Source organism: Theobroma cacao, chromosome 9 (assembly GCF_000208745.1).
Source record: "Theobroma cacao cultivar B97-61/B2 chromosome 9, Criollo_cocoa_genome_V2, whole genome shotgun sequence".
Lineage (NCBI taxonomy): Eukaryota > Viridiplantae > Streptophyta > Magnoliopsida > Malvales > Malvaceae > Theobroma > Theobroma cacao.
The window spans coordinates 37763861-37774626 of NC_030858.1; the positions used below are offsets into that span (position 1 = coordinate 37763861).

Genomic DNA, 10766 nt, shown 5'->3' on the forward strand with positions numbered 1-10766 from the left:
GGGTCGCATTCAAGCAGGTGGGTGCTTAAGTCAGCCATTTGCAAAATTGATTCGAAAGTAGATGATCTCAAAATGAAAATAGATCATTAATTACTTCAAAGTAAAAGAATCGGGATGCGTGTTTGACCGTGATTAAAGAAATTAATTAAGAAATTATATTTAATGCGTGTTAATTGATCAGAGTTTTATTTCAATGATAATCTAATGCATCAATTATAAACCCGATCAACGCTTTTTAAAACTTACGAGTTAAAAGAATATTATATTACAAACGTTTTCTATACATTTTGTCAAAAAAGAAACGTTATGATGCATATAATCAATTTTTGGTTGAAATGATGAACTTGTGATTTTATTAATAAATATTTTATTCATTTCACTGTTATTTTAAGTGTATATTCTAATCCACCAATGCCACACCATGTGCAGGGTCCTTGGGCAGTTCAACTATAAATAATCATACCACCCCACCCTCGATAGAGCAACAGCAAGGGACTTTCTATTATTTTCGTTGCGTACTTTTGTAAAACAGTCCTCTTCTAAAACATAGAAAAATGGCTGACAATGAAGGTTCCTTTGGGACTTCCATGCATGGAGTAACAGGCAGAGAACAAACCTTTGCCCTCTCAGCTGCATCAGCTGATATCCCAACTGATACCACGGCAAAATTTGCTCTTCCTGTTGATTCAGAGCACAGAGCCCAAGTTTTCAAAGTCTTTTCCTTTGCTAAACCTCACATGAGAACATTTCACCTAGCTTGGATCTCATTTTTCACCTGTTTCATCTCTACTTTTGCTGCGGCACCCCTTGTTCCTATCATCCGTGATAATCTTGATTTAAAACAAGCGGATATAGGCAATGCCGGGGTTGCTTCTGTGTCTGGAAGCATATTCTCCAGGCTAGTGATGGGTGCAGTTTGTGACCTAATTGGTCCAAGATATGGGACTGCATTTCTTCTAATGCTGTCTGCCCCAACTGTGTTCTGCATGTCTTTTGTGTCTGATGCCCAGGGCTACTTAGCCGTCCGATTCATGATCGGATTTTGCCTTGCAACCTTTGTGTCATGCCAGTACTGGACGACAATAATGTTCAATGGCAAGATTATAGGGCTTGTTAATGGATGTGCAGGTGGGTGGGGTGACATGGGTGGTGGAGTCACTCAACTCTTGATGCCCTTAGCTTATCATTTAATCAGGCTAGCCGGTGCAACTCCCTTCACTGCCTGGAGGATTGCCTTTTTCATTCCGGGTTGGTTTCATGTCATTATGGGCATCTTGGTTCTAACTCTTGGCCAAGACTTGCCTGATGGAAACCTTAGTACCCTACAGAAGAAGGGTGAGGTGGCCAAAGATAAGTTCTCCAAGGTAAGGTTTTCTGAATACAATTTTTTCTCTTACTAACTTGAGCTTGCTATGACTATGATCCAACAAATATGGGGCTGATTTGCTTTTCTTGTTCAGGTTTTTCGGTATGCAGTCACCAACTACCGAACATGGATATTTTTCCTCCTTTACGGGTTTTCTATGGGCATTGAATTGACTATCAACAATGTCATCTCAGGATATTTTTATGACAGGTACTATCCCGACCATCTTCTGGCCCTTTTATGTCACAAAATGATGAACCAACCATAACCATACGAATTATTATGTGTGCAACAGATTTAATCTTAAACTCCACACTGCTGGGACTATAGCTGCTAGCTTCGGCATGGCCAACTTCTTTGCTCGTCCCTTTGGCGGTTATGCATCTGATGTAGCAGCAAGATTGTTGGGCATGAGAGGCAGGCTATGGATCCTTTGGCTCTTCCAAACGCTAGGGGGTGTCTTCTGTATCTGGCTTGGTCTGGCTGATTCACTTCCAATTGCTGTCTTGGCAATGATCCTTTTCTCTCTTGGGACCCAAGCTGCATGTGGAGCAACTTTTGGGGTAGTCCCATTTGTTTCACGACGATCCCTGGGATTGATATCAGGCCTAACTGGCGCAGGAGGGAACTTCGGTTCCGGACTGACACAGCTTGTATTTTTCTCAGGCTCAAGATTCTCTACAGCCACAGGTCTTTCTTTGATGGGTGTTACGGCTGTGGTTTGCACAATTCCTGTAGCCCTGTTGCACTTCCCACAGTGGGGAAGCATGTTCTTTCCTCCTTCTAAAGACCCTGTTAAATCTACTGAAGAATACTATTACATGTCGGAATGGACAGAGGACGAGAAACAGCAGGGTTTGCATGAAGGAAGCGTCAAGTTTGCTGAGAACAGCCGGTCCGAACGTGGCAAACGGGTTGGCAATGAGGTTTCCTCCGCTGCAACCCCTCCAACTTCCACACCAGCCCATGTTTAATCAGTGTACAAGTTATTAGTTAAAATCAACATAATTTTTGGCTGGAATTGAGGGAAAAGAGCTGCTTGTGTATGGTATATATATATTAACCACAAATTTATTCTCTCAATTTCCTCCAAATTACTTTTTACTGTGTATTGCAAGTTATCTGCAGTAGCAGATGAGTTATGATGGAAGTAGAAACCTATACCAGCAAGCCAGTGAATACTAATAATTGGCTCTTTTGTACTTTGATTGCTAATGAAGAATACACTTGCATCTGCACTGAAATTTTGGTTTCTCTCAGAAAAAATGGGAGGATGAGTCTTCCTGAATACGAATTCGGCTTTCTGTACCTTGATTGCTACTCTAGAATAGACTCGTATCTGCATTGAAAACTTGGTTCTCTCTCAATAAAAATGGGAGGATGAGATCTTGTTGATGATTGCTTATGCATTAGTTGACCCCTGAAACAAGAAAAGATAACGTGACAAAACAACAAAATACTGTGAACTTGAGCATTTGCCGGAGAAGTTGACTTAATTTATGATAAGCTATATCAGCTCAAACGAAAGGCACACTTTCTTCTTTCCGTACAGATGTACCAAAATGATAAGTGACCTGGCTTCGTGTAAGCAAAATTATAAAGAATTTGACTCTAACCCTGCTTTTCCTTGTGGTTGAAGGAATATAGAGTTCTCCCCACACCAAGATTAAAGAAAGGCAACTGTTAGTCTTTGCTGGTTTAACTACTTAACTATCAGAAAACAAAAAAAAATAGGAAGGCTAATATAATAAGAGCAACTAGTATTATGTAAAATGCCCATCAAACAGCTAAATTTGCAGACTTTCTTGAGTTTAAAGAAGGAAAAATTGGAGCTATGGAGAAAAGTTTAACATCTCAGATTAAGTAAAACATTGATGACAGGGAAAACTACTTTAAGCTTAGTACTAAGAAGAAACTAATTTTAAATAGTGCTAGTAATGTGTTTCTTCAATTATCAACTAGATGAGGTATATACTGTAATACCCCTCACAAAATATTTATTATAAAAACATTTAGATTTATTAAGCTATAGTTTTATAAAGATGATAAGTAGATATTATTTTAGTATTTTATTTATTTACAATTATAACCTTTGGTGCCTTAATAATTAGAAAATAAAAGAAGGGTTTTTAAGTAAATGAAGAAGTTTTATTAAAGTCAGTTTACTTATCACGTTTAAGTTAGTAGAGTTAAGGTCAGTTTATTATTACGTTTAAGTTAGTAGGGTTAGGTAGTTTATAAGTTTTAAAAGAACAGACAATAACTTACGTTAGTTTATTCATCATATTCAAACAACAGACAGTCAGAAAAGTTTAATACCAGCGAAGAAGAAAGACAAAGGAAAGGGAAAGAGATTGCTGATTAAGGTATATTTGAGATTATATTTTCATAGTTTGGGTACAAAAACCCTAAATTAGTTATATTTTTTATTTTTTATTTAAATCCGGCACTTTTCCTATGACTTTCCGGTGGCATGATGGGTACCAATGGAAAGGTCTTGAAAAGATCTTTCCAATGGTTTTCGTAGCATCCTGTTTGGCCTTATGGTTAGGAAGATATGAATTTTTAAAGTTAATTAGAAATCTATTTTTCAACAGTTTTGACAGCCCGACTTTGGGTCACCGGAACTCCATATTCCGGCAACGTTTTTGGTCGTTTCTTTGAAGACTTTTGTAGTATGAAATTAGATGTTTAATTTGGAGTCAATGGCTCAGTTAGAAGCTTCCTGTGTTAAGAGAATTGAAGCCTCAAAATAGGCTCGTTGGTACTGAAAACCCAGAAAGTTGGGTATTTTTGTGACGATTTTGAGAAATTTGGCTTTTGAAACTTGAGAACTTTGTGTTCTTTTTAATCGAAACAAATTTTGGTGTTGTAGTATGATATGAATACCTCATATTGGTATTGATTTTATAACTGAAAAATTTTCGAGTTAAAAGTTACGAGTTCATAAATTAGGCCAAATGGCCATCTGGATTCTGGAAATTCAAGAAAAAAAAATTCTTTTAATCTTTTATATTTTTTTTTTCAATTTTAATTAATATATGATAAATTCTGTTGAAAACTTAAAAAAATACTGGATATGTGATTTCTACTATATNTTTTTTTCAATTTTAATTAATATATGATAAATTCTGTTGAAAACTTAAAAAAATACTGGATATGTGATTTCTATATCTAAAAGTATATATATTTACATTTTTATAAATTTATTTCTTAAATTAGTAAATTTTATAAAAATATCAAAAATTTATAAAAAATTATAAATATGATTTTTTACAAGTGAAATTAGTGTTATTTCTCTCTCTGAAATTAAAATCCTTATTGATTTTATAATTTAAGCTTAATTCTCAACCTTATTGGAAATTTTGTTTAATTCAAAAATATATATAATATAAAATATTATCTTATTAACCAAAAATATTTCTAAATTGTAATAGAAGTCGCTACACACCCTAAGTACTTAGGATGGTCAACGGAAAGTTTTCTTGTAAGATCTGTTTGAAAACTCAGTTCTGATTTTTGTATGTATGTGTTTCTCGAAATGTTATGCTACTAGGAGGATTTTCAGATTTGCTACTTGAAAGTGAAATTAACGAGATCAGGTAAGTGACTGATATCCCTTCGGTGTTTTCACACCTTAAAAATTAGCTTCAATCTGAATTTGTACATGAGATATAATATTTGTCCTATGATTTATTAAAATCGGGTTGAGCATGCAAAATGTATATGTATATGAGAGTATATGTTGGATTTAGAATGTGGTTTATGCAAAATATGATTTCTGATTTTGAAATTTGTTCATGACTTTATATAATGTATGCATATATGATTTCGCAAATATAAACACAAATATTTAGTCTGAAACAAATATGCTTTTGTGGTGTATAAGATATGCTTGAGAAATTTGATATACTGTTTTATGAACTTTTGATAATCTAAAAATATATATTTTTGTTTTGTCTCCTAGTATGGCTATGTTCTGACCCTGCCAATGGGAGTTAAATGTTGGCCATGTCGACATGTATTCTGTTATTAGATATCGATCTCCCAATTGCACCACCGGTTACAGAATAGTGGTATTTGTGATATCTGTTCAGTACAGCCAATGGTTGCTTTTGATATGCTTCTGACCCGTGCCATCGAGGTTAATTGTGGTTTTATTTCTGACCTATGCCACAGGGGTTAAGTGTGGTCGTAGCATGTTATGGGAGACCATTAAAAGTTAAATATTGTGAATATATTTGTTCTGTTATTTAAATGTATAAATTTTGACGTATATGATTCCAAATAAGATTACCTAATATTTTGTCTCGGCATTTATAAATGATATTTTGGCCTAAATGTTTTAAGCATGCTTAATCCGGTTGAAGGGATGTTAGTTACTTGCTGAGTAGTTGGACTCACTCCTTCCTTCAATTTTTTTTTTTCAAGTTGTAATTTGGTCAACCACGCGAGAATTTCGGAGAGTGATGTTTAATCTAATAGCATTTAAATTGTCTATGATTTATTTAAATATTATGAACATCGAACTATCTTAATTAGTATTCAGATTTTTATCTTGACTTAGTAGCTTTGTGGTTTTGGAGATTTAATTTTGAATATTGTCGAATTATGATATTTGGAAAGTCTATCGACAGATATAGTTTATAAATCACTAAATTCTTCAAGTATATCAGTCTCTTTTAGTAATGGTTTAAGATATATATTTTAGAGCCTTACATGTCTGTAGGATTACATCTTACAGGTATGCGGACTCTGTCATGTCTCGGGTCTGGGGCGTGACATATACATAGCTTGAAATGATGGGACATGCTGCTTGAATTCTACGAATTCACCAGATGCAAGTCTTCATGCAACTCGGCCTAGCTAATAATGTGAATATTCGGATTTAAAATGCTGAACATGACTTGTTTAGCAAACAAGTCCTATACCAGATGTCTGTGAACCTACCTGATGATCAATTCATAAGTTTCAGAGAAGTCGAAGTTCCAAATTCGAAAGATTGGGGGTGAAGCTCATATATATATATATATATATATCTCTTTCTGTATCTATGTATCTTCTCAGTCCACACCCAAGGCTCTAGGTTCTGTTTAGAAACCTCTTGAATCTTAACCAAAGTGGTTAAAAACTTTCACTGGTGGCTCTGAACATTCATCAACATTTCTCATATGAAAATGACATACAAATTTAAAAGAGTTGGTGAGCAACTCATCAGGCCCTTATCCAGAATCTTTGAATTTTTTTTTTCTCTCTAGAACTTGTTTCTTTATTAAAAGTGTCTCTGGCATTTCTGATTAATCTATAACATCCTATGTTAGTTCATAAGTCTACCAGCAGCTTCTTTTTCTGTCCTTGAAACTATGAGGTCCATTTAACCCCCAAAATGCATAATAGAGGACTCTTGCATAAACCTGTAAAATTAAGAACATATCGATCCATTCTGGTGTGAGATGGAACAGAAAATTATATTTATGGTAACAAAATTTCACTTAATTTTCAGTTTAAGTGCATGAAGCAAGGCATATATGATCTTTGAAAGAGACAATATTATTTATATCATCCATCAATTTATAGACATATAAAAGAGTCAGCTCACTCATATTCTTAGGCAAAATTTGATACTATCCTTCCATGGAGCAGCAAAATTGTGGGCAAGAACAACATTGTCTGAAGCAGCAAAATGGTTAGTAGCTTAACTTTCCACTGCCTCCACAAGTACTACAAGACCGGGAAGAAGAACACCTCGTGCAATAGCTCCATTTCTTGGGAAGCCTGAAATGATTAAGAGCAAATGCTCAACAGAACATCTAGGAAGGCCAATATATAATATAGACATAGATAACGAATGGCAGGGGAAGAAAGAATGAGGGACATTCACTGAGGAAATATACCCAGCTGTGTATCGAGTGGCCATGTTCTTTGCAGTCATTCTTGCCTTTTCTGCACTATCTTCTGACATTTTCTTCAATACAAAGCCTTCACCTTTACACTCTGAACATATCCCAGAACCCTCACAATCTTCACATGGTCTCAAGGGAACCTTCAAATTTTTGAAAGGGAAAAATGCAGCTAGGTTGATGGTCTAGGAGGGGAAATATTGATTTGAGGCATTTTTTATGTAATGGAAATAAACCTAAGTAGTAGTACATGCTTTGACATAATGTTCCCAAAAAAATTATTTCTAATTTAAGAATGAAATAGGAAGAGAGATGTTTTAGGAAATATTCTTGGAAATTTTATGGAATCCAACAACTTTTTTTGAAGTTTGAATGATGGCATCAATACTGTGGTGAGTTAAGGCAACCATAAAATCTGTCCCATCTCAAATATATACTTGCAGAATCATAAAGAAACATCTTAAGAAATTAAATGTATTCTTTTCATCTTTCGGACTACGATTCACTCGAAACAGAGAAGGAAATTGATCAAGAATTAAAGGAGGGGGGGGGGAGGGAAAGAAGCACTCACCTCAGTTGCATCAGAAGATTTAGTTCTCCTAACAAGGAATGTAGCAGCTGCACCCACAACTGTTGCAGCAATTGCCACAGAAGCAGCTGTTTCTGGCAGTGCAGAAGATAGTATGGATAATTTTCTCCTATGTTCTTTTGATTTCGCATCAATTAAAGAACAGACTCTATAGTCTAGCACACTCTGGACTTTTGGCCAGGAGTCTCCAAATGCTTCACAACATCAAAAAGAAAAGATCAGAAAAGCACCTTCCAAGTCAACAAGACTGTAACATCATCTATAAATTGCTTAAGGATTATGTGGCCTTTGAAGTGGTTGGCCGAAGCCTTTTTGCTTTCTAACATTCAGATGTTTATTAGTCTAACCAATATCATCATCCAGCATAACTCTCCAACAACACAGGTAAACTGCCTTTGTGTGAGATAATATAAAATGAAAATAATGCTTTGATCAAAGATTTATAATCAAAACATAAATCCAATTTTAGAAAACAGGAGCAGACAGGAAACCAGAACCCAATACGCAGTGAAAATGAAACTTGTTTCCAGCTAACTCAAAGCAATTAAGAACCTCAATTTTTCCAGCAGCGATTTAAAATGACAATGAATTCAGTGTTACAAAAGCAATATGTGAAAAGGAGTTGGGGCATATCAAAGGGTTTTAGCTTATTTTGCTTTTAATAATCCATTAAGATATCAAGTGACGTTAGATTTTAACAAAACTAATCTATTTTAGCTTCAATAATGAAAGTAGTCAGAATGGAACAGAAGATTCCATAACAAGGCTAAACTGAGAGCATAATAAACTTGTCTAGTAGGCAATAGCCCAGAATTAGTTGATCACAATCCAATTCCAACAAAGGGTCTGAATTCTAACCTGATAATAACCACAATCAGCAAAGCTGCAACAAGGAAATCCTTATCCCTAACAAACAGAATGGGTTTTACACTTTCCAATTCAAAGTCAAATCCTAAACCCAAAATCTTACTTTGCTGCTCACATTCCACCATGCATTCCAACAGAAGATTTGCCATTAACCAGAGATATAAAATTCTGAACCACCCAAGGACCAGAAAAAATTAATTTTCAGAAAGATTCAAACCAAAGCATTCACTCCACCCATCCAATAGCAGAACTCTCATTGAAACCATAAACTTCAACTAACATTAACTCTAGTGTTCCCCCCCATTGTTATGGTTCCCTTCACCAGCCACAACCATCATCAGCTTGGAGAAAACAGGTGCAAGCAACCATCTTTACCTTAAGTAATTGCACCATTAAATAACAAACCTTTCTTCATAAAGATTACAATGAATGGCCAGTGGAGGTTTCATTAAAAGAAAAACAAGAAACCCACCAGCAGCTGGCCTTTTACAAATTCATACACTCAGATAAAACAACCAGCCGGTAGAGATCCAGGCCTAAACTTTAATGGCAATTTGCCATTACAGGGATTTTCATTGTTTCAAAATTTAGGTGCATCTACAACAACTAGAACTACTTTCTAGTTAGTTTCATAAAGCTTGGGAGCTTGGGTGGTTATGTTCATAATTAAATTCTATCTCAAATTCTATGTATATCAAATAAATGAGAGTTTTAGAGTTCGTTGAGACTTACTCTTGGAGTAGGATGCAAACGTTAAAGAGTGAACTGAGAGCTCCATTCTGAAAAGGGTATTTCGTAGCTAAACAGAATTAACTGTTTCTTTTCCTAGTCTCATGTCTCTTATCTTCGCTGTCGGGTAAAATTTCAAGTTAGCCCTCAATCATCAATACAATTTCATAAGTGCCATTGAGTGTGCACCTATAGTTCACAGAAGATATCCAGCAACAACAGCAATTAATCATCCAGACCTCAACCTGCTGACTGTTCTTTTCCATGTTATGGCTAATTTAACTAATTCTCAAAGATTTTTGTTCATGAATTTCTTATGTTAATCACAGCTGTGTCATCTTTAAGGCATGATAAAACCCAAATTTTACCAACACTTGAAAGGATTTGAAACCCCATAGCCTAGAGAGTTTAGTATATATGTAGTTTGCCTTCTGTCTAACAATGGTTCTCGAATTTGGGTTCATAATGGCAGCAATAAAAAACTACAAAAGGTTTGTTTTTTGTTTTTTACTGCATATAATTTTTTATATTGCTATACCAATGGTTTCAAATCTTGATGAGCATTTATTTTGAAGGGTCACAAAATTCTGGATGGCTATTCAATGTTTATTGGCACGACGCTTAAAGATGCATAGACAAAACGTGAAACGAGTCTCTCCCAATTTGCACCGTGGGAAAATTACAGGACTGGTTGGAGCTATTACTCCACAATATTCAATGCATATCTAAATAAATGTCAACACCTCCAAAACATAAATGGTTTTAAATTTTGATATTAAACACCCTCTTCTTCTCACACTTATTTTGTTAGGAAACTTGCCAACCAGCCTCCATAGATAACCCAGTTTTACAGGGGACACAGTTGAGTTATTGCTACATTGGTTGGAGCCAATGAAGATTGTCATGAAATGAAGGGGACAGGTGGGATTATGATCTTCAGAACTTTAGCAGAACAACCCTTTTGCGTAGGTCAGCTTGGATTCACCTATCAACTACATTTGACAAGTTGCCTACATTTGGTAGAGCAAGAAAGATATTTGAAGTTGACTTCAGAAAGTTCTTGCTTTGGAGTTTTTCAGCTTTTCCTAAAAGGTCTGTTTAGACGACTTGAGAAAGCAACACAGTCAAGCTTTACGTCTACATCTCCTCTCTCAGCTTTGCAGCCCTTTGAGATTCAATGCTTGTCATGGTACGTATTTGAGCATTACCATCACACGTTTGGGTGAGGCTTTATTTGATGTTTCAATTCCATAGCAAAATTGATCAAATTGCTTTTTCTTGTAAATTCGAGCCAGGGATGGAGGGACAGGATTGA

General features: G+C 35.4%; 2 protein-coding genes across 2 annotated transcripts; one reads left to right on the forward strand and one right to left on the reverse strand.

Moving 5' to 3' along the window:
- Nucleotides 499-3051, forward strand: LOC18590937 (high affinity nitrate transporter 2.6). Its single transcript, XM_007016769.2, has 3 exons — nucleotides 499-1364; nucleotides 1461-1576; nucleotides 1662-3051. Exons 1-3 carry the CDS (start codon nucleotides 555-557, stop codon nucleotides 2338-2340), a joined length of 1605 nt encoding a protein of 534 aa, XP_007016831.2. The 5' UTR covers nucleotides 499-554; the 3' UTR covers nucleotides 2341-3051.
- Nucleotides 6894-9563, reverse strand: LOC18590938. The gene is made up of 4 exons (XM_007016770.2): nucleotides 9455-9563; nucleotides 7838-8049; nucleotides 7261-7409; nucleotides 6894-7141 (listed from the first exon to the last, which is right to left on the reverse strand). Exons 1-4 carry the CDS (start codon nucleotides 9498-9500, stop codon nucleotides 7054-7056), a joined length of 495 nt encoding a protein of 164 aa, XP_007016832.2. The 5' UTR covers nucleotides 9501-9563; the 3' UTR covers nucleotides 6894-7053.

Coding starts and splice junctions, on each gene's coding strand:
- LOC18590938 (XM_007016770.2), bottom strand. CDS start 9,500: ATGGAGCTCTCAGTTCACTCTTTAACGTTTGCATCCTACTCCAAGA. Junction 8,050..9,454: donor GTTTGCATCCTACTCCAAGA/GTAAGTCTCAAC, acceptor GATGTTGTGAAG/CATTTGGAGACTCCTGGCCA. Junction 7,142..7,260: donor GCCACTCGATACACAGCTGG/GTATATTTCCTC, acceptor TAATCATTTCAG/GCTTCCCAAGAAATGGAGCT.
- LOC18590937 (XM_007016769.2), top strand. CDS start 555: ATGGCTGACAATGAAGGTTCCTTTGGGACTTCCATGCATGGAGTAACA. Junction 1,365..1,460: donor CCAAAGATAAGTTCTCCAAG/GTAAGGTTTTCT, acceptor TTTCTTGTTCAG/GTTTTTCGGTATGCAGTCAC. Junction 1,577..1,661: donor TCAGGATATTTTTATGACAG/GTACTATCCCGA, acceptor TGTGTGCAACAG/ATTTAATCTTAAACTCCACA.